The 23,937-nt window shown below is 43.9% G+C and overlaps 1 protein-coding gene across 2 annotated transcripts in view; it reads left to right on the top strand.

Moving 5' to 3' along the window:
- LOC138651723 (BAR/IMD domain-containing adapter protein 2-like) overlaps positions 1-22,649 on the top strand; it is a 95,172-nt gene extending 72,523 nt beyond the window's left edge. For both annotated transcript variants that reach the window (XM_069742145.1, XM_069742146.1), the window contains 6 exons: positions 1,721-1,958; positions 11,031-11,232; positions 12,320-12,391; positions 13,438-13,609; positions 13,915-13,955; positions 19,089-22,649. In XM_069742145.1, coding sequence (XP_069598246.1) covers positions 1,721-1,958; positions 11,031-11,232; positions 12,320-12,391; positions 13,438-13,609; positions 13,915-13,955; positions 19,089-19,161 — 798 coding nt within the window. In that variant the 3' untranslated portion in view covers positions 19,162-22,649. The remainder of the gene's footprint in view (positions 1-1,720; positions 1,959-11,030; positions 11,233-12,319; positions 12,392-13,437; positions 13,610-13,914; positions 13,956-19,088) is intronic.
- Positions 22,650-23,937: the final 1,288 nt, after the last annotated feature.

The raw sequence follows: 23,937 nt of genomic DNA on the forward strand, positions 1-23,937 counted from the left end.
ACTGGTGTTGCTGTGAATATAGATAATAAGGCTGCTTCTAGTTTTGAACCAAAACTACAATGTTGGAATTAAATTTCATCTTGGGCCAACCCAGAAGATGGCGATCCATTGAACTAATTTGGCCACGAGTTGTCACCTTCCATTGCAAAATGTCTCATTGCGATGGATATATTTTTTTCTTTTTTTCAGTATTTGCCATGGATTTACTGGTTTTACTAAAATGTTTCAACATTTGTCTTTCGGCGGCCAATTATTTAAAGGGGTTGTGTACTACTTGGACAATGCATTCTCAATTACAATTTTCTCCAGCGTAAAATAAAAAAATCTTATGCTGACCTGCGGTGCTGGCGCCAAACCAGTGACATCAGTGCCACGGCTAACCTGCTTCTAACAGCAGTGATCGGAGCTAGCTCCAAATGCCGCTGTTTAACCACTTAAATGCTGATTTCAATCTATGTGATGCAGTGCCAGCGGAGTGACGCGATCGTGGGGTGCCCATGGGTGTCATCACAACCAGGGGCCTCCTGATGTACTCAAGTATTGCGGTATATATTTTTTAACCATGAAACGTTCTAGTTCCGTAGGGACACAAAGAAAATAACTGAAAATTAAAATAAAATGATGTTTTTAATAATAAAAAATATACGGGGTTGAATCACTCTGCATTTTCCAAATCGAAAATAAAGAAATAAAAAAGTAAAAGAATAAATATATTTGGTATTTGCATGTCCGTAGAACTCCAGTCTACACAAATGTAAACTTAATTATTAAGCTATACGTAAACAAGTGTAAAGAAAAAAAATTGGAACATCAGAATTGACATTTTCTGGTCATTTCGATTCACTCTAAAAATCCCCCCCAAAAAGCGATCAAAGCAACATATATAGCATACCCCAAAATAAATATAACCAACAGCTCATCACACAAAAAAACAAGCTCTCATACAACTCCCACAATGGAGGAATCAAAAAATTATGGGACTCCGAAAATGGCAACAAAAAACAATTTTTCAAAAGTTCTGGATTTATTTAAGCACTAAAAAACACATATAAGTTATGTATTGAGATAATCGCAATGACATGTCTCCAGGAAGTTTTATTGCACATCAAAACTCAACATATCAATGGGAAATTGCATTTTTTTTCACCATTTTACCCCATGTGGATTGTAAAGTAATTGGCGTCATTCGAATCTGCATCACTCATCACATTAAAAACGAACCCTCGTCTCGACAGGTTGATGGAAAAAAAATTAAAAAATTACGACTCTTATGAAGAAGTGTAAGGGGAAAAAAAGCACAAAAATTCAAAAGGCGTGATATAAAGAAAAGGGATAGAAATGATCTTATAGACTAACAGATAATATGGAGAATATAATAAATGTCCAACAAACAATTCCTCACCCAATAAAAATTAACCTTTGTTAATACCATTATAAAGGAAACTATCGTAAGGAAACGAGTCCAAAATTAAGAAATAACAGAAGTGCACTCACCGGTCCGGAAAAACACCCATCCTTTATTTAGAACATGTGCAGGTGACAACAGGGAGAATGTGGACAGAAAGGACGACGGCCGTTTCGCGCTGCCGCGCTTCTACGGGTCCCATCAGGAGGAATTGTTTATGTTAAGTGTTGGATGACAATTGTCATGATAAGGCAAATACATAAAATATTGATAGTGACTTTACCATTGATAATAATTGTGATGTTGCATTTATAGCGGATGTCTGTGCAAGAGGTCCTTCCCTTACCTAATGGAGAGAGTCATCGAACTAAAGGACCACGGGACATTGGAAACCCTGTTCATTTAGATTCAATATCACTCAATCAAGTGGTTCCACCACATCCGGCAACACCGACGTCAGTGACACCTCCAACTCCCAAAGCCAATGAATTATATTCATGTACTTTACCAATACCACGCAAGCCGGCCTCCGAGAACAGATTGGCAACGTTAGGTGAGCACTAATATTTTCTTAACAAGTCAAGACCGGGCCATTTTCTCGACCAAGATTATGTTTTTTATTTCATACATGTGGTTTAAAGAAATGTAAAAACTTTTCTCGTTTGGATATTCAAGTAATTTTTGTAGCTTTCTTTTTTTATGACCCATGGGGAATAATTTTTTATTGTTATTTTCAAACTCTCTTCTTTTATTTTTTTTTCCAATATTAGGTGATATCAATGGGAAATTGAAAGAAATATGTGTTTGTATGTGTTTGTTTTTCACTTTTTTGTTTGCATTTCTGTAACAATTATTTTTAGACATTGGAAACTTTTTTTTAATGGTAGTGGATTTAGTAATGGTGGTTTTGATTGTCATCTGTTTATTTTTTTAAATTCATTTATGTATTTTTTTAATTTATTTTTCATTGATTTCACATTTTGTGCCTCTGATTCATCATAAAGAACTTTTGCGGGGGAATTCCAACATTTAAATACTTGTTTTGTTACCTGATTTTTGCTGTAACTGGGGATGATATAAGCCTCCTAGGACACAGCAGCTCCTGCTCCCTCACTATCCACGATGCTCAAATGGTCACTGGGTAAAGAGGAGGACGTGTTGTTAACATTTCCTATAACTATATACTCTACGCTTGTTTAGTGCTGTGTGTAGAGTGATCAGGAATCCAGAATCAGTAAAAAACCATCCCTGCCTTCCCGCCTTCTTCTTCACAAAATATTCAGATGAACTTTTGTTCATGACCAAATACTTATTTTCCACCATAATTTGCAATATAAATCTTGCCAAATCAGACAAGGTGATTTTCTGGATTTGATTTCTCATTTTGACTCTCATAGTTGCGGTCTACCTATGATGTCAATTACAGGCCTCTCTCATCTTTTTAAGTGGGAGAACTTGCACAATTGGTGGCTGACTAAATACTTTTTTCCCCACTGTAGTTTTGTCTAGGTAGGTAACCACTATAGAATTACAATGACCACCACTTGATTACACTAATAAAATCATGTAAGAATGTCAGGACAAGTGCCTTTTAGTATGTGCAATAGAAAACTCCTTCCCTAGTGCTCCACATGGATATTCTAATACAGGGAAATACCAGGGGTGCTCGGGTAAGAAGAGGCTGCTCACACTGCTGTCCAATCTGTCTATCTGATCTAATACTGGAGATACCAGGGGTGCTGAGGTAAGAAAAGACTGCTCACACTGCTGTCCACCCTGTCTATCTAATCTAATACTAGAGATAACAGAGGTAAGAAAAGGCTGCTCACACTGCTGTTGACCCTGTGTTACTTATCTAATACTGGAAATAGCAGGGGTGCTGAGGTAAGAATAGACTTCTCACACTGCTGTTCACCCTGTCCATATGATCTAATACTGGGGATACCAGGGGTGCTGAGGTAAGAAGAGGATGCTCACACTACTGTCCATCCTGTCTATCTGATCTAATGCTGGATATACCAGAGATGCTGAGGTAAGAAGAGACTGCTCATACTGCTACCCACCCTGTCTATCTAATCTAAAACTAGACATAAAAGAGGTGCTGAGGTAAGAAGAGGCTGCTCACTCTGTTGTCCACTGTGTCTATCTGATCTGATACTGGAGATACTAAAGGTGCTGAGGTAAGAAGAGGCTTATCACACTGCTATCCACTCTGTCTGTCTGATCTAATGCTGGATATACCGGAGATGCTGAGGTAAGAATAGGCTGCTCTGCTCACACTGCCGTCCACCCTGCCTATCTGATCTAATACTAGACATAACAGAGGCACTGAGGTAAGAAGAGGCTGCTTACACTGCTGTCCACCATGTCTATCTGATTTAATAGCGGAGATACCAGAGATGCTGAGGTAAGAAGAGGCTGCTCACACTGCTACCCACCCTGTCTATCTAATCTAAAACTAGAGATAAAAGAGGTGCTGAGGTAAGAAGAGGCTGCTCACACAGCTGTCTATCCTGTCTATTTGATCTAATAGTGGAGATACTAAAGGTGCTGAGGTAAGAAGAGGCTGCTCACACTGCTGTCCACTCTGCCATTCTGAATGCTGAGTGGCAGTTGTAAGCTGGAAACAGCTTGACAGTGCATGGCATGGGTTTAATCTCCAGATTATATCAGAGGAGCTTTCTATTGCACATGCTCACAGGCAACTGTCCTGTAATCATTCTACGACAGGTTTCTGTCAGTATAACTTGACTGCAGCCATTTTAATTATATAGCGATTAACTACTGAGCCCAAACGATTGTAATTTGCTAATTAATGGTATCTAGGAATGTAATTTTTTTTAAATGAAATGTCTTTTATTTATTTATTTTTTTCTATTTCTGGACAACCCCTTTAATTTTTCTCTAGCATAAGGAGCAGTTCATTTTTCATAGTAAAATACATTCCTCAACATTAAAATTTAAACACCAAGTAGGAAAAGGCTTGCAATTATGGAATTCACAGGATTAATTGACATATTAGTGATCTGCAAATGAACAAATGGCAAAACAATTTGCAAAACAACTTGATATCAGTGAGATTATTAATGGTTGTTCGAGAAATATTCTCCCACGCTGAATGCACTTGAGCATGGAAATTATCAAGACCTGCTGTTGCCTTTTCCAATTCTGAGCAATGACGCTGAAGGCCACAGCAGTATGTTTAGGTAGTGCAGGCTGCTCACAGCAATATGAGCAACGTTTTGACTAGTTTTGTTAAAGACGTCTCCCTGGACATTTTCGAGAAATGGTTGTACAATGGGCTCCATGACCAAATCAATGAGTACCAAGCCTTAGTGTATCTGAAATAAAGACTAATGGGGTGCAGCTACAGTGTATTATGCTTCCCTATGCCATAATCACGGGGGGTGATATTCCCTGATGAAGGCCTCTTCACGGCATTGTGCACTCGGTCTCCCGTCCAATACGCTATCATTGCATCCAAAACAAAATTAAGCCTCATCGCTTTAGAGGATAGACCTTGATTCCAACTATCTTGTTCCACAATGGTAGTCCAAAATCATGCAAATGACTTGATGGTATGTGGTGACAATGTTTGATGCTTTAGGCTTGGTAAGTGATGTCTAGCTTTACTTGTAATATAGAATGGGTCAATAGCGGAACCAGTGGTATGGCCATTTTTCCTAGTGTCCCAGGAGCCAGTTTTCAACATGACAACACCAAGCCATGTATTGCTTATTCTACCATGAGCAGAATGCATTGACTAACAGTGCGGCCATGGCCTGCAGCATCTTCAGACTTGTCTCCCATAGATTACATCTGAGACTTCATTGGTAGGAACTGGCAAAGGAAGCTGCCAGCAGCGGATCTGGATGATTTGTGCACCCAATGCATGTAGCGTGGCAGAACATACCTTAAACAGCCATTACTAATGTCATTGATAGCTGCCAAGGTACTGTATTTAAATGCCTGTATCTAGTTGTTTGAAAACTTTTCTTTCCCCTTTTTTCGACATTTACATATCATTAACATGCCAATCCATTCTATGATTGTAACAACTCATGGCCTCCCATCCCTCACACACCATCTTACTCACTGCTCCATGTCATGTTGTGTTCAGTCTGTTGCCAGCTCCATATTCTGTGCCTCTGCTCTCTGCATGCTTCCTAGCAGTGTGTATAGGGGGGCGGTGCCAGAACTCTCTGGTTCTTATGGAATCAGGGCGCACTTGTCTAATCTGTTCTGACCAATTACCAAGAGGCCTCCAGTATTTAGGGCAGCTCCACCCTGTGGACTGGGCCTGTGCAATGTGTTTACTCAGTTAGTGTTTTGCTTCTGAGCTGCCAGGCCTTGCTCTGTGTTCCTCCTTCTCTGGAGGCTCTACTCTTTGTCCTTGTCCTTGTTTCTTTGTTCTTGTGTCTTGTCACGTTCCATTGCATTGTCTGAACTTTGTCCTATCTCTGTCTCCATGTCTCCTTGTCTGTGGCTTCTTTCCCTGCTGTGTCTTTCCTTGTGTCCTCTCTCTTTGCTTAAGCTCCGCAGTCTTGTGGCTCTGCCTGCTCTGTACCCTTGTGACTTTGCCTGTGCTCTCTTGCAGCTTTACCTCTGCTCCACACTCCTGCGGTTCTGCTCCGTTCAGTTCAGCTCCACTCCTGCTGCTGCAGGAATCTCTTGCTGCAGCTCCTCTCCGCATTCCTTGTGGTTCCGCTCTGCTTAGCTTTTGCTGCTGCAGAAACCTCTTGCTGCAGCTCTTCTCCGCATTCTTTGCGGTTCCGCTCTGCTTAGCTTTTGCTGCTGCAGAAACCTCTTGCTTCACCTCCTCTCCGCATTCCTTGCGGTTCCGCTTTGCTTAGCTTCTGTTGTTGTACCATCTCTTTCTGCTCTACCACTGCTATCCTCAGCATTGCGGTTCTCTTCCTGTGTGAACAGGTCCCAACCTGTTCCTTCACATTTCATTCCTTCCTGCTTTATTCCATACCTGCATCTCCTGTGTGAACAGGTCCCAACCTGTTCCTTCATACTCCATTCCTTCCTGCTTATTTTCTTACCTGCACCTCTTGTGTGAACAGGTCCATACCTGTTCCTTTATACACCACACCAACCTGCCATTCCTGCCAGCCCAGTGTCTCTGCCATTCCTGCCAGCCTAGTGTCTCTGCCGTTCCTGCCAGCCCAGCTTCTCTGCCATTCCTGCCAGCCAAGTGTCTCTGCTGTTCCTGCCAGCCCAGTGTCTCTGCTGTTCCTGCCAGCCCAGTGTCTCTGCCGTTCCTGCCAGCCCAGTGTCTCTGCCCTTCCTGACAGCCCTGTGTCTCTGCTTTTCCTGCCAGCCCTGTGTCTCTGCCGTTCCTGCCAGCCTTGTGTCTCTGCGGTTCCTGCCAGCCCTGTGTCTCTGTCATGCCTGCTTGCCCTGTGTCTCAGCCGTGCCTGCTTGCCAACTCATCCATGTTTCAGCAGTGCTCATCTGCCTGCCGCTTGCACCTGTCCTAGTGTTCCTGTCTTCCAAGTGGGATCAGCAGCCATAGCCAGACACCACCCTGGAGTAGCACCTGGCAGCTGCCTGCTGCACAAGCCTGACCTCACCATCAGAGGCTCCGGCAAAAACCAAGGCAGCTGTCCTAGTCACGCCCCTTCCAGGGTAGTCTGGTCCGTGGCACAGTGGGGTCACTAACCCTCCGAGCTCACGCCCACCAGTCAGAGCATGAGCCTGACAGTTTGTATCCCATGTCGACCACTTGCAGAGCATGATAAACTCTTTCTTTACCCATACGAGCAACCCGAAGAATTTGTTCCGCTCTGTGTAGTTCAAATTGAGGAGACCTCGGGCCCAATCATAATTTCAAATGCTCTCTACAAGCAACTTCTGGCCTATGAGGAGGAGCAGCGCAACCCAGCTGAGCGGCCTAGGTTCTATGGAAATCCTAAAGAGTGTCAAGGGTTCCTGGAGCACTGCCTGCACTACATCCAGGGGAATGCAGCCTGTTTCCCCTCTGACTGGGTCAAGGTGGGATACATGATGTCCCACCTGGCTGAAGATGCTCTAATATGGATCACTCCCCTTTGTGAAGCAGGGGATCCCATCATCTCAGACTTTGAGGCTTTCCTGGTGGCCTTCCTTAAAGCCTTTGATGTACCTTGTCCAGCTACGCCTACTAAGTCTTCCCTTTCCAGATCCGACAGATGCTCCACACGGGCGAAACCAGTGAGGAAACTGCCACGTCAGACCACAACCGTCCAAAATCCTCCCGTTCCTCTCCTTGAAAAAGCAGATACTCAAATAGATCCCCAAAAGACTGTCAAGAGTGGACTGGCAAAGTACCAGTCTAAGACCAGCCATAAGAAGGGCTTACTATATTGTTGCGGTCGTGAGGAACACCTGGACGGTCTCTGTCCAAGGGATCTAAAGCTCCAGAACCTTGGGCCAGTAGGAGAAACTGCCTTTGGTAAGAATAACTCCCTTCCACTAAAGTCTATGTCTGTTCCGGTGCCTTGTGGGAGTTTCGGCTCTGCAAATATATTCAAGCTGCAAACCAGACGGAGTTTATGAGTGGTTACTGTTCCACAACTCCAGAATCCTGTGAAGGTGTTTGGAGAATGCCGAGCCCTACTTATGAACAGTCCAGTGTCAAAGGGACTACTACAGCTCAAAATCGGAGCATTATATTCAAAGAAATTTGTTTTCCACTTGCTGACCAGTTTGCCCATCGGTCATTCTGAGCCGGGTACTCTTACTGCCCAGTTCGGTCTGAAGACCCAGCATGGTGCTGCATTTTGAAGTACCTAGTCTCCAGAGGTCTTTAGTTCCTATAATGCAAGGTCAGTCTACAGTGATGTCAACTTCTCCACCTGATCTGCTGGTTAAGTCATGGTGTGCTGACACCACTGAAGATAAGGAAGCAGTTGAGCCCTCTCCGCACACCTCCAGCGACAATACCAGTGACCAGTTCCCAGGAACATCCCTGTCACTTGAAAGTTTTCCTCTGGACCATGGGCAGAAGATGCTTCCAGTAAAAATGCTTTCGGGTTCCATGTGGCAGGTGGATGAAGAGGTAGGAACTGAGACCTATGGATCTCCGTTTTTTCCCAATGCAGAGGAAGAGGTGGTCCACTTTTTTCAGAGTAACAGGCTAAATGTGCTTCCTAAATATATGCCTTCTGCTTACAACTGGCTACCTGGTGAAAATACCAAGACAGAGACTTACTCATCCTCTAATCCAGAAGAGGAGGCTTAGTTTTCTCAGGGTACCAGGCTGAAGATGTTTCCTGTACGTTTGCCTCCAGCTTCCATGTGGCCATTGGATCAAGATCCCAAGACAGAAGTGTGCTCATCTCTGCTTTCCACCAGTCTGAAGGAGGAGGCTCAATTTTCTTGTGATGGAGGGCTTAAGTTGGATCCAGTGAAGGTGTCTTCAGTTTCCAAAGAATCAGATAATGTTGAGGTCAAAACAGAAGCTTCCAAGTCCCTGCTTTCTGTCAACCAGATGAAAGAAGTCCTGGGCCTTGTATCGTCAGTGTGGGAAGCTGATCTTGCTAGACTCAAAGAGACTGGGCAACCTATGATCTCTAATGTCATACCTACCTCATGCTACCTGAGGAATGTTGTGATGGCTCTGACTATATGTGCTCCTATACATCTTCTACAAGTAATTCTGGCGGGCTTGAAGAAGAGGGGCCGTAAAAGGGGGGTACTATAACAACTCTGCTGGCATCACTACATGGCCTCCCATCCCTCACACACCATCTTACTCACTGCTCCATGTCATGTTGTGTTCAGTCTGTTGCCAGCTCCATATTCTGTGCCTCTGCTCTCTGCATGCTTACTAGCCGTGTGTATAGGGGGGCAGCTCCAGAACTCTCTGGTTCTTATGGAATCAGGGCGCACCTGTCTAATCTGTTCCTGACCAGTTACCAAGAGGCCTCCAGTATTTAGGGCAGCTCCACCCTGTGGACTGGGCCTGTGCAATGTGTTTACTCAGTTAGTGTTTTGCTTCTGAGCTGCCAGGCCTTGCTCTGTGTTCCTCTTTCTCTGGAGGCTCTACTCTTAGCTTTGCCTTGTTCTTGTTGGTCTGCCCTCCAGGAGGCTGTATATCCTGGTCTCAGTGTCTGTGTCCTTGCTTTGCCTTGTTTTTGTCTGTCTGCCCTCCAGGAGGCAGTATATCCTGGTCCTTGTCTCTTTGTTCTTGTGCTTTGTCTTAGTCCATTGATTTGTCTGAACTTTGTCCTATCTCTTTCTAGGAAAAAACAAAATCCAGCTCACCATACCGACATTCCCAAGAGCTCGGAGCACGGAACCGCTGTGTCAGGGCGTGGGCGAACAGGAAAGAGAAGGAGATCCAGCTCAACGAAATAGTGAAAAATCCATAATTTATTTCACTTAAAATATAGTGAAAGGACAAAACATCAGCATACAAAAAAATTACCTGGACCTTGGTTTTAATTTGGATTTTTCACTATTTCGTTGAGCTGGATCTCCTTCTCTTTCCTATCTCTTTCTCCCTGTCTCCTTGTCTGTGGCTTCTTTCCCTGCTGTGTCTTTCCTTGTGTTTTCTCTCTTTGCCTAGGCTCCGCACTCTTGCAGCTCTGCCTGCTCTGTACCCTTGTGACTTTGCCTGTGCTCTCTTGCTGCTTTACCCCTGCTCCACACTCCTGCGGTTCTGCTTCTTTCAGTTCACCTCCACTCCTGTTGCTGCAGGAATCTCTTGCTGCAGCTCCTCTCAGCATTCCTTGCGGTTCCGCTTTGCTTAGCTTCTGTTGCTGCACCATTTCTTGCTGCTCTACCACTCCTATCTGTAGCCTTGTGGTTCTCTTCCTATGTGAACAGGAACCAACCTGTTCCTTCATACTTCATATCCGTACCTTCACCTCCTGTGTGAGCAGGTCCCTACCTGTTCCTTCATACACCACACCAACCTGCCGTTCCTGCCAGCCCAGTGTCTCTGCCGTTCCTGCCAGCCCAGTGCCTCTGCCGTTCCTGCCAGCCCAGTGTCTCTGCCGTTCCTACCAGTCCAGTGTCTGTGTCGTTCCTGCCAGCCCAGTGTCTCTGCCGTTCCTGCTTGCCCAGTGTCTCTGCCGTTCCTGCCAGCCCTGTGTCTCTGCCGTTCCTGCTAGCCCTGTGTCTCTGCCGTTCCTACCAGCCCTGTGTCTCTGCCTTTCCTGCTAGCCCTGTGTCTCTGCCGTTCCTTCCAGCCCTGTGTCTCTGCCGTGCCTGCTTGCCCTGTGTCTCAGCCGTGCCTGTTTGCCTATTCGTCCAAGTTTCAGCAGTGCTCATCTGCCTGTCACTCGCAGCTGTCCTAGTGTTCCTGTCTTCCAAGTGGGATCAGCAGCCACAGCTAGACACCACCCTGGAATGGCACCTGGCAGCTGCCTGCCGCACAAGCCTGACCTCACCATCAGAGGCTCCAGTGAAAACCAAGGCAGCTGTCCTAGTCACACCCCTTCCAGGGTAGTCTGGTCCATGGCACAGTGGGGCCACTAACCCTCTGAGCTCATGACCACCAGTCAGGGCGTGAGTGTGACAGTGATTACTTGAATCCTATAACTTTTCCTTCTTGGTGTTGTGATTTCAGTGTTGTGGAAAATTTCACCAATGGAATTGAATTTGAAAGAATCTTCTTTATTTTCCCATGTAGTTGAAAATAAGACTCTACCTCGAATCAGTCCTCTGTCTGTGTTGCCTCCCCGAGTGGAACGACGCAGAGTCCAGGCTGTCTTTTCTCACACGGCGGGCGAGAACAGTACTTTGCTTAACTTCCAGGAAGGTGACATTATCCTTTTGTTGGTTCCAGAGGCCAGAGATGGCTGGCACTACGGAGAGAATGAATCCACCAAAATGTGAGTATCATAGAAATAGATTCAGCAGGAAAGATTTGTTTCAGACCTGAAGTTTTGTGTTTTGCTAAAAAACATGAATATTTATAATTTCCACTGAAACTCTGCAGTGAAATGCAGTATAATTATTATTACTATTATTATTTATATAGCACCATTAATTCCATGGTACGGTACTTTGGCTGTGTGACCTGGGTCGCTGCCAAAGTCGCTTGGTAGCCATAGCCTAGCCCCTGTAAGGTTATATATATTTTTGGAGTCTGTTTGTTTATTCCAGTGTTTTAAGATAATTAGGATTGTATCATTTTACCTCAACAAATAAATCTCCCTTACATATCTCCTGTATTACATTTCCCCATTGGTTTGACACTACATCATCCTCCATGTATCCTATACATAAATATGCCTTTGTGTATATTTCTGGCGTGATCATATGGGGGGTCTCATTCCCTGTTATATACACGTGTTCTTTCCGTGATCATATGGGGGGGTCTCATTCCCTGTTATATACACGTGTTCTTTCCGTGATCATATGGGGGGGTCTCATTCCCTGTTATATACACGTGCTCTTTCCGTGATCATATGGGGGGGTCTCATTCCCTGTTATATACACGTGCTCTTTCCGTGATCATATGGGGGGTCTCATTCCCTGTTATATACACGTGTTCTTTCCGTGATCATATGGGGGGGTCTCATTCCCTGTTATATACACGTGTTCTTTCCGTGATCATATGGGGGGGTCTCATTCCCTGTTATATACACGTGTTCTTTCCGTTCGCTTATATCGCTCATTTGCTGATACAGAATTGCCCATTTGCTGCTGCAATGTAAATAACACATTACTGCCCTCTAGTGGAGGACACAGAAATCTGCATGCAAGAGTGAGATTGTCTTGAAGTGACCAACGCAGACAGACTTTTCCCCAAATCACACCAGCATCAATTGGCCTCCATACATATACAGTAGATATGGCCAAAATAAACCGAAGTCTGCTGGAAGAAGATGAACCTTCCTTAAACTGGTTGATTATCAAGCCTTGTGTCTGCTCTGTGTGTAAAAGACAAAATTCAGTATGTTTCTTATTTTATAGGAAAGGATGGTTCCCGTTCTCCTACACTCGTCCTCTTCCACCGGCAGATAATGCAGATAAACTTGGCTCAAAGTAAGACATTTTTTTTCTTTGATTTTTTGCTCAGAATCCGGTTTCTTTTTGTAGGTTTACAAAATATATTGGGGCACTTTTATCAATGCAATTATGTCAGTTTTCAGGAGAAATTGCTTGAAAATTATTGTTAAAGATTATCGGATATGGACACTTTTTGGGGACATTTGTTTTGGATAAAGGAGATGGGTAAAACCGCAAAGTTCTGATAAAAACAGGCAATTTTGCAAGTTACAGCTGATTAAAAATCCTCTCCGTTTTCATGAACAGATCGATTTTAAATATTATGGTGTGTAGCACGTTGCCTAGGTTACCGGCCACCTTGCAGTCCCAGCGTGGTCGGTAAACTAGTCAAAGAGCGCCTGGTTGGTTAAAAAAAAAAAACACATTTCTGCAATAGGGGTCGTTTGGCCTTTCTGTGTTACAGTACATAGCAAAATGCCATCATTAAAGAGGACCTGCCACTTGCTAAAAAAATTGAGTAAAATACCTTGTAAAAATCCTCTAGCTCCCCTGATTTTGTCGCTCTTTTCCGTTTTGTGTTGCGTTGTTCCATTGGTGAGATATTCACATTAGTTGCTTTTGGAGCGCAGTATGTGAAATCTCTGCTGGCAGGCCAGCTGGGCGTCTCTTCACAGCCTTCTTTAGGGACATGCACTTTCACCCCTGCCAGATGCTGCTGTGATTGGCAGCGCCTGGGATTGATGAAAGCCTATGCCTCCAGTGAAACCTCTAAAGAACCACCCGGTTGCACTACAAGCAGAGATTGCACATATTGTGCTCCAAAAGCAACAAATGTGGACATCACTACAATAGAGCGATGCAGCGGAAAATGGAAACGAGGGGCAGAATCGGGGGAGCTGAGCGATTTATGCAAAAGTATTTCAATCCATTCTTTTGAGCAAGTGACAGGTCCTCTTTGAGGACATCTTATCTCAAGGTCGGTAACCCATATCTCTCTTCTCCTTATCTTTTAAGTTAATCAAATGAAACATTTGCCAGTCTGTCTGTGTCCCTGTATCATACACGATCATCCTTTCTTGCAGTTTTCCACTTAGTAAACTTAATAGTAGCAGCACTGGAAATCTGGATAAAATTGGTGTTTCCATTCCTGAATCTGAAAGTGTCCGGATAGAGTCAGTGAGATATACACCCTCACCTCGCACAAGCACCTTCCGACAACGGCCGTACAGCATGATCAGCCCCGACTTGGTGCAAGTGAGTATCTAGCCTCTTCCATTACATGGTCTTAGGGTTCTTGGGTCTTCTGAGTGAGGAAAACTCCGCATTGCATCTCGAGGCTTCATATATCTCTAAGTCATGCCAATGTTCGAGCATTGAGGGTCCCAATACTGTGAGCCTTGCTCTTCGAACAATGACAATATACTACCAATGTCATCCCCTAAAATGAGAAATGCACCTATTGTAAATGATAATGCAGTGGTCTCAGCATGACGTGAGATCGTACTCTTGGGTTTCCCGGGGAGATAACCATGCCATGATGCTTGTCTTTTGTTTTTCAGTTAGCAAATGAATTTGGAACCCCAGGATCATCCCCTTCTAGGTAAGAGGAGAAAGGAAGGGAGAAAATACATCATATAGTCATATAGTAATTACCAAATAAAATCAACGTTGCCCCCCAAATTATGATTTTCTATTATTGGACTTTAGATGTTCAATGTAGAGCTGACTTTGGAGCCAATCACTAGAATTAAATAGCCTATTAATTCTAATAGAAAATATGTGCTTTTTGTAAAATGGTAACGACAAGGGTTAGGATGGGTATAAATAATGGGGAATGCCTCCCGACTCTCTATACATAACATTTTTGACCGAGCGAGCTTACCACTTACACGACTCACGAAAAGTTAGGGATATTTGGCTTTTAGGCGAAATTTATTGAAAATGTAAAAAAGTTCACGCTCGAGTGATATTTTCTTGTGACAGTAGGACATTTAAGTAGAAGCAGCAATGGTGATCTCCTCATCTCAAACAATTTATTGAAACAAACGCAAACAAAATACCCCAACAAAATATGTCAATGTCACAATAACTTGTCATGTGGCCTTGAGCATCAATTATAGCTTGACAATGATGTCTCCTGCTGCTCACAAGTGGAGCTATTGTCTGCTGAGACATAACATCCCACTCTTCTTTAAGGGTGGCCCTCAGGTCATTGAGGTTCTGGGGAGCAGAGTTACAAGACTCTAAATGGCGACTCAGCTGATCCCATAGGTTTTTTATGGGATTCAGGTCTGAACAAAATGCAGACCACTCCATTTGGGGTTCCCCAGTCTCCAGCAGCCGTTCCCTAATGATGCGACCTTGATGAGCTGGAGCATTGTCATCCATGAAGATGAAATTAGGCCTGTGTTGTTCATGCAGAGGCACAATGACTGGATTAATTATGCTATTCAAGTAGCAGGGGCTTGTCACAAACTGTAGGGCAGTTCTGTATTGACTAGACACACCTGTCCACATTGTAACACCACCACAGGCTCGTCTGGTGACAACAGTGGCTGATGCATAGCGCTCTCCTTGATGTCTCCAATAACGTTGACTGCCATCATTTCACTTTCTGAATCAACTTTCATAAGTGAAGAGCACTGAGGCCCACTGGTCCCTCGTCCAGAGTAGATGCTCGCTGACCCACGCCTCTGCCTGGTGGTGTGGTCAGGTACCCTTGCACATCATCTAACACGAAGACCACACTGATTTAAACAGTTTCGAATGGTCTGACATGACACTTGGGTACCCCTCACCTCCCTTAAAGGGAACCTGTCACCCCCAAAATCGATGGTGAGGTAAGCTCACCAGCATCAGGGGCTTATCTACAGCATTCTGTAATGCTGTACATAAGCCCCCGATGTATCCTAAAAGATGAGAAAAAGAGGTTAGATTATACTCACCCAGGGGCGGTCCCGCTGCGGTCCGAGTCCGATGGGCGTCGCGGTCCGGTCCGGCGCCTCCTATCTTCATCAGATGACATCCTCTTCTGGTCTTCACACTGCGGCTCTGGCGCAGGCGTACTTATCTGCCCTGTTGAGGACAGAGCAAAGTACTGCAGTGCGCAGGCGCTGGTTCTCTCTGACCTCTCCTGGCGCCTGAGCAGTGCAGTACTTTGCTCTGCCCTCAACAGGCCGGACAAAGTATACCTGCTCCGGAGCCGCAGCGTGAAGACAAGAAGAGGACGTCATCCTATAAAGATGGGAGGCCCCGGACTGGACCGCGACGCCCATCGGATCGGACCACCCCACAGGTGAGTATAATATAACCTCTTTTTCTCATCTTTTAGGTTACATCGGGGGTTTATCTACAGCATTACAGAATGCTGTAGATAAGCTCCTGATGCCGGTTGGCTTAGCTCACCGTCGATTTTGGGGGTGACAGGTTCCCTTTAAATGTGCCTGGCGTTGTGTGGCATTTATCATCTGGTTCTGAAGGTCATTGTTCACAATGAAACGATCATCATTGTGGGATGTGGCAGAGGATGTCCACTTCTCTGCCTTTCTGTGACTCTTCCTGTCTCTTTGAATCTGTTGCACCCTGCTGATGACACACTGACTCTCTAAGCTCAATGGCCTCATCCATCTGAGAACATCCTGCTTGAAGCCTCGCAATGGCGAGGTACTGCTGATCAATTGTTAGGTGTCATCTTGGTCTCATATCAAAATGTGAAAAAGATGATGAGGACGAATGTTTAATACCAATTCTAACTGAACCCCGAAATGTATTGGCCGAATCATGGATCAAACACCTGTTTTGAATATTTCCATTAAGCTCTTTGTTAGAGAACAGCAAGTTGTGCAAAAAGTACTGAAACATTGAGCAGTTGAAAAAGTTAGAGGGCATTCTAGGATCATCCTGAAATTTTGCCCGAAAGCCTTGTATCCCTAACTTTTGTGAGTCATGTGTAATCGGAGTTAATATTTAACATGTCCGATCCTTCTTTCATCCATTGGGCCAAAGAAGGAGGCACCAGTGCTCATAGGATAGTCAGCCAGTCCAGCTGAAATCGGCACGTCCAGCTGACTTTGCTCTGATATATTTTACACACCTGTCCTGCATATCCTGGGCTCACCTTCCTTCACCTTGTTCCGCTGCCTTTTGTTGTGCTTCACATCGGGTTTTACAGGTTGCCAGACCTGGCTCAGTGGCATCATCTCTAAGATCCTATTTAAGGCCTGTTAGGACATATGATTCTGTGAGGCTCACCTTGTGAATTAGACGCATTAAGCCCCAGATCTGGGTGGGTACAAGAACCCCCAGCATTAGTGCAACTGGCAGAATGCCACATGAGGAGCGAGGACGAGACACCTTCAGAATCTTGGGAGCGCAGAACGGATTAGGTAAAGTCAGCAGGAATAGAAGCAGGTGAAGCACCATGTGCACAGGAGATGGAGTACTGTACACCAAACTAGAATATTAAATCACAGTTCGGAGACACAATATGTGTCCTATTGGGCCTTAAATAGGATCATGGAGATGATGTCACTGAGCCACGCAACCTGCAAAACTTGACGTGGAGCACAACAGAGGGCATTGGAGCAAGGTGAAGGAAGCGGAGCCCAAGATATTTGAGACAGGTGTGTAAGAATATATATGGGGCAATTAGATTCCGTTCCTCTGTTGAACTATGCTAATGTTGGTATTTCTATACTATGACCTTAATAACTTTGCTATAAGTGATGAGCAAATATACTCGTTACTTGAGATTTCTCAAGCACGCTCGGGGGTTCTCCAAGTATTTTTTATTGCTCGGAGACTTAGTTTTTCTTGCCGCAGCTGCATGATTTACATCTGTTAGCTAGTATAAGTACATGTGGGGGTTGCCCAGCAACCAGGCAACCCCCACATGTACTTATGTTGGCTAACAGATGTAAATCATTCAGCTGCGGCAAGAAAAACTAAATCTCCGAGCCCTAAAAAATACTTGGAGGACACCCGAGCATGCTCGAGAAATCACTCATCACTATTTGCTATATATATATATATATATATATATATACAGTGGGGCAAAAAAGTATTTAGTCAGTCAGCAATAGTGCAAGTTCCACCACTTAAAAAGATGAGAGGTGTCTGTAATTTACATTATAGGTAGACCTCAACTATGGGAGACAAACTGAGAAAAAAAAATCCAGAAAATCACATTGTCTGTTTTTTTAACATTTTATTTGCATATTATGGTGGAAAATAAGTATTTGGTCAGAAACAAAATTTCATCTCAATACTTTGTAATATATCCTTTGTTGGCAATGACAGAGGTCAAACGTTTTCTGTAAGTCTTCACAAGGTTGCCACACACTGTTGTTGGTATGTTGGCCCATTCCTCCATGCAGATCTCCTCTAGAGCAGTGATGTTTTTGGCTTTTCGCTTGGCAACACGGACTTTCAACTCCCTCCAAAGGTTTTCTATAGGGTTGAGATCTGGAGACTGGCTAGGCCACTCCAGGACCTTGAAATGCTTCTTACGAAGCCACTCCTTCGTTGCCCTGGCGGTGTGGTTTGGATCATTGTCATGTTGAAAGACCCAGCCACGTTTCATCTTCAATGCCCTTGCTGATGGAAGGAGGTTTGCACTCAAAATCTCACGATACATGGCCCCATTCATTCTTTCATGTACCCGGATCAGTCGTCCTGGCCCCTTTGCAGAGAAACAGCCCCAAAGCATGATGTTTCCACCACCATGCTTTACAGTAGGTATGGTGTTTGATGGATGCAACTCAGTATTCTTTTTCCTCCAAACACGACAAGTTGTGTTTCTACCAAACAGTTCCAGTTTGGTTTCATCAGACCATAGGACATTCTCCCAAAACTCCTCTGGATCATCCAAATGCTCTCTAGCAACCTTCAGACGGGCCCGGACATGTACTGGCTTAAGCAGTGGGACACGTCTGGCACTGCAGGATCTGAGTCCATGGTGGCGTAGTGTGTTACTTATGGTAGGCCTTGTTACATTGGTCCCAGCTCTCTGCAGTTCATTCACTAGGTCCCCCCGCGTGGTTCTGGGATTTTTGCTCACCGTTCTTGTGATCATTCTGACCCCACGGGGTGGGATTTTGCGTGGAGCCCCAGATCGAGGGAGATTATCAGTGGTCTTGTATGTCTTCCATTTTCTAATTATTGCTCCCACTGTTGATTTCTTCACTCCAAGCTGGTTGGCCATTGCAGATTCAGTCTTCCCAGCCTGGTGCAGGGCTACAATTTTGTTTCTGGTGTCCTTTGACAGCTCTTTGGTCTTCACCATAGTGGAGTTTGGAGTCAGACTGTTTGAGGGTGTGCACAGGTGTCTTTTTATACTGATAACAAGTTTAAACAGGTGCCATTACTACAGGTAATGAGTGGAGGAAAGAGGAGACTCTTAAAGAAGAAGTTACAGGTCTGTGAGAGCCAGAAATCTTGATTGTTTGTTTCTGACCAAATACTTATTTTCCACCATAATATGCAAATAAAATGTTAAAAAAAACAGACAATGTGATTTTCTGGATTTTTTTTCTCAGTTTGTCTCCCATAGTTGAGGTCTACCTATGATGTAAATTACAGACGCCTCTCATCTTTTTAAGTGGTGGAACTTGCACTATTGCTGACTGACTAAATACTTTTTTGCCCCACTGTATATATATATATATATATATTATGATATTTACACTTTTTTACCTATACTTAAAATTGTTATCTTCTTTTATTTTTTTTGAAGGACCAACCCCTTTGCTCATGTGAAACTGAAGCGAACAATTACTAACGATCGTTCCGCTCCAGTCATTCAATGACCTTGCGATGTCCTTCAAAAGAGATGCTGCTTCAAGAACAGTCCGACTGAAAAGATCTACTATATATAAAAGAAAACTGTGATACTTGGTCTTTTCTGAAACCAGCAAACAGTAGACGTAACTCTGGAAACATTCTGTGTACAGAAGTCACGAGAAACGTCCCTGCAACGTTGTACGTTGACTTTATTGTCGGATGCATGGCACCGCGCTTTTCTGCGAAAACTCAAAATCAGCTGAAAGTATTCATGACCACGGCAGTATTATACAAATGTGACCTTCTTAGATCAAATGTGCAGATTACGTATCCGCCATACACATTCATAAGGTGACTTAAAATGTGGCAACGCGGCTTACAAATGGGTTCTGTAGGGGCACCATGGGCCAGTTGGCTTTCTGAAGGTTTGGCAACGTTACGATACTCTACAGAATGCAGTCATAGTAAGAAAAGATGGCTGCTAATATTGGCGTAGAACTGGGAATAGTTGTTCTCCAGCTACATACTATCCGAGAAGTGGAAAATCTGACTATAAATACATCTGTAACATATATCACTATTTAATATGTGTTCGACTTCAGTTGCGTGTAGCACACAATGTTTTCTCAAAATGTCTGAGTATGTGCCAAATTTAAGATAAAAGGAGTCAAAAGTATCAATGAAAGAAGTGAAGGTGACGTCCATAGAAAGTAAAAGGAAGTTGAAGAAAGACTAAGGAAGAACGTAAGAAAGAAGAGTGGAGGCCAAGCCTGGAGGCGAAATGGATTCATGAGAACATATGGAAATGGGGGTCAAAGAGGAAGTCGTGTGTCCACCATTACCGGGGCACAAATCTAAGACTTGTACCAAGTAGTAAGACGGAAGCAACTTGATAACTAAAGGCGTAGACACCTTAATTGCGCCTGGACAACCATCTAAAGTGTAGGGTGGCCTCCTGAGTAGAAGGATCGGGCATGTTGAATTACAAAGCTAAATAATTTTGTTTCAGCAGGAAAAAGGCATCTGCCAAAAATGTCTGGCGGCAGCATATTCTGCTCTCCGTAATTAAAACGCAAGCATGCTGAGCTGGGCTGGGCATGCGTGCTTATACGGGAGTCAAACGAGTTTAGTCTGCCATTTTCTAAAGTGTATAGGCTGCAAGTATTTGCTATGCAGGGGCAAAAACTCTGATTTTAGACATGTATCACTTACTGTTTTTTATTTTTGTTTTAATACAATCAGTGATTTATCAGCAGGAGATTATCACTACAGGACTAGGTGTCTCGTGTCTCCTAGTCCATCCTCACCAGCTTTGTGTAAATTTATAGTGTACACAGAAAGCAGCCAATCAGTGGCGTGGGCGGGGTTATACACAGCTTGGTATTCTGAGCTCTGCTAGATCTTCTGCAGAGAAATCTTTTTTATCACAACTGCTGCACCCAGTAAACTAAGTGATACATCGCCGGAATCAGGGAATCTGTCCCTAAAACATGCTGCTGTCAGATAACATAGCAAATCAAATTCCTGCTGACAGATTTCCATTAAGATGGAAAAGAATAACCCAAAATACAAGCTTTCATAGGTCAAAACTGATGATGTATGCTGGAGTGTAGTCTTTGAAGGTTGACTACATAAAAAATTCATATAATTACGCCATGGAATATTGAAGAAAAGTAAAAAGTTTTTGAAAGTTTATGGAAAGTGTAAGATGGTAAATGTTACGTGTTTGCAGTTTCTCTATATGATGGGACAGTTGAATACCGCCCTTGACGAGAGAAAGCAATGTTGTCTGTTTTTTTATCTTTGGGAAAGACTAATAAAGGAAGCCAACCACAGTTAAACATCCTGGGTTTATTTAAAGGGGTTGTCCAGTTTTAAAAAGCCATTTTTCAACTATTATTTTAGGAAATTCTGAAAAGTTTTGTCCCTCTATTACAGACAAGAGCAGACCACTAATTTTAACTGGAACTATGTAAAGCCTAATTTTTGCTGTGGCGGCGCTGCAGGGAAATCGAAAACAGGTTACAGCTGATCGAGGGTGGGACCAGTAAAGGGACAACCCATGATTAACTCATTAAATTGGGGTGCAAATGTAACAAAAAAGGATTGCTCAAAGCAGACAACCCCGTTTACAGCCTGAACATCAGAGGCTGGTATTATTTAAAAGAACACACACTCCAAAATATTTAATAAATATAATTTTAAATATTAACAGGACCTAATATAGATGGTCAAATGTTTTTAGAAACAAAAAATCCTTTTTTATGTAATTTTTACATACATTACATTTGATATGTTTGTATGTACTTGAGCCTTAACCTCAATGTACTGGAGCCCCGACCTCAGTGTACTGGAGCCCCGACCTCAGTGTACTTGAGATCCGATCTCAATGTACTCGAGCCCCAACCTCAGTGTACTCAAGCCCTGACCTCGATCTACCGGAGCCCCGACCTCAGGGTACTTGGGCCCTGACCTCGATCTACTGGAGCCCCAACCTTAGTGTACTCAAGCCCTGACCTCGATGTACTGGAGCCCCAACCTCAGTGTACTCGAGCCCCAACCTTGATCTACTGGAGCCTCGACCTCAGTGTACTCGAGCCCTGACCTCGATCTACTGGAGCCCCGACCTCAGTGTACTCGAGACCCAACCTCGATCTACTGGAGCCCCGACCTCAGTGTACTCGAGCCCCAACCTCGATCTACTGGAGCCCCGACCTCAGTATACTCGAGCCCCAACCTTGATCTACTGGAGCCCCGACCTCAGTGTACTCGAGCCCCAACCTCGATGTACTGGAGCCCCGACCTCAGCATACTCGAGCCCTGACCTCAATGTAGTGGAGCCCCGACCTCAGTGTACTCGAGCCCCAACCTCGATGTACTGGAGCCCCGACCTCAGTGTACTCGAGCCCCAACCTCGATGTACTGGAGCCCCGACCTCGATCTACTGGAGCTCTGATCTCAATGTACTCAAGACCCAACCTCGATCTACTGGAGCCCCGACCTCAGTGTACTGGAGCCCTGTCCTCGGTGTACTCGAGCCCTGACCTCAATGTACTGGAGCCCCGACCTCAGTAGAAAATCCTTGCTGTATATAAAGACTCCATTGTGGTTTGTGCTATATGTTCCCTTAGTTCTCCTCTAGGTAAACCTATTTATATAAAATATTTTGTCCTTTCTGAATCCAAGATTGAGCAATGCATTTAAAGTTATAGCATATGAAGTATATTTCGCTAGCCGTTTTTATTCTTAGATGTTAAGAGAGGACTAAACGATATCGATACTGGACAATGTATAAATTGTAAAAGTATGGGAATTACGTGAAATGCTATTTTTATGGTGAAGATGCTTATAGGCTGCTAACTTAAATTTTCGCCAGTTGGGATCTTCTCATGCATACTCCTATAAGTAGTATGTGGCACAATGTCAATAAATGATCTATTCCTATAATGAGGACATGATGGCCATTGCACATAAAGGTTTTCTTAGAGATTAATAAATCATTTATAAATTGTGACCTTGTGTTGACTCATCAATGACGAAGAACATGTACGCCAATGAGTGGATTCTATAGCGCCTGTAACATATTGTAACATTGTAACATACATTGTACTGTGTTGAAATATTTCGCTAACTGAAGAAATAGATATTGTATTAATCCAGATCGTCGTGTCTTGTTATGACTGAGTGCCATCATTCATTTTGTGGTATATAGTAGCTATAGCTGGAGCCTGAAGAAAAAATATACAGTAGAGTCTTGCACAAAAGTTTTGAGATTCACCCAAATTTCAGTTTTACCAAAGTTTGTTGCTTCAGTGTGTTTTCTATGGTTATCAAAGTACAATAATAAACATTTCAGAAGTTTTTAAACTTATTGACAAATACATTAAGTTTATGCAAAGACTCAAGATTTACAGAGTTGATTATATTTCCAAGAGTAACTTCTCCCAATAATCGAAGAGCAAATTGGTGATGATTATCAACAATCTTAGATACGCAGATACAACATTGATAGCAACAAGTGTAGATGGAAAATAGATCTTATTACTGAGTGTCAAGATGGGATTCTCGAACATCGGACTACTACTCAAGACTAGGGTTGAGCGACCTTGACCTTTTTAGAGTCGAGCCGTGTTTCGCGAAACCCGACTATCTTAGAAGTCGAGTCGAGTGGAATCGGCCGATTATCGCGAAAAGTCGGGTATCGCCCGAAACACGAAACCCAATGCAAGTCAATGGGGGAGCATAGTCGGCAGTGAGTGGAGGCCAGGAAAACACCTACACTGCCCATTTTAATGGCAAAAACATCCATTCTTGTTAAAGAAGCTTGTCAATCGTAATTTACCTTATAATAATTGGAAGGCATTTGAAATTGGGGGTCATTTGGCTAAAGTTGTGGGGGGTAGGGCTGGTTCAAGTAATTAGTGGGCCCAGTAAATCTGGACCACGTCACGGCAGTGGAGCAGGGAGAGGTAAGTATTTCAACTTTGCAAGTGCTGTGATCCTGAGCAAGCAGGGGGGGCCCACTCGTTGGCATTGGCACTGGCACAGGGCCCCTCAAAGTACAGCGGTGTGTTTGCATGGCGGGGGCGCCTCCCACCGGCAGCAACACTTTTGTGTACTATGAGAGGCCCTGTGCCAGTGACGTCGCCAACTAGTATTCCTCCCCCCACCTGATGAAGGAACCTGCACTTTCATCTGCACCTTCCTCTTTGTCCCCGTGTAAGGTGGTATGGTATGCGGGAAGAGGAACCTGACTTTCAGCAGGGTCACAATCTTGCTGTGTAGCGTGCACGGGGAATTTT

Source organism: Ranitomeya imitator, chromosome 10 (genome assembly GCF_032444005.1).
Source record: "Ranitomeya imitator isolate aRanImi1 chromosome 10, aRanImi1.pri, whole genome shotgun sequence".
Lineage (NCBI taxonomy): Eukaryota > Metazoa > Chordata > Amphibia > Anura > Dendrobatidae > Ranitomeya > Ranitomeya imitator.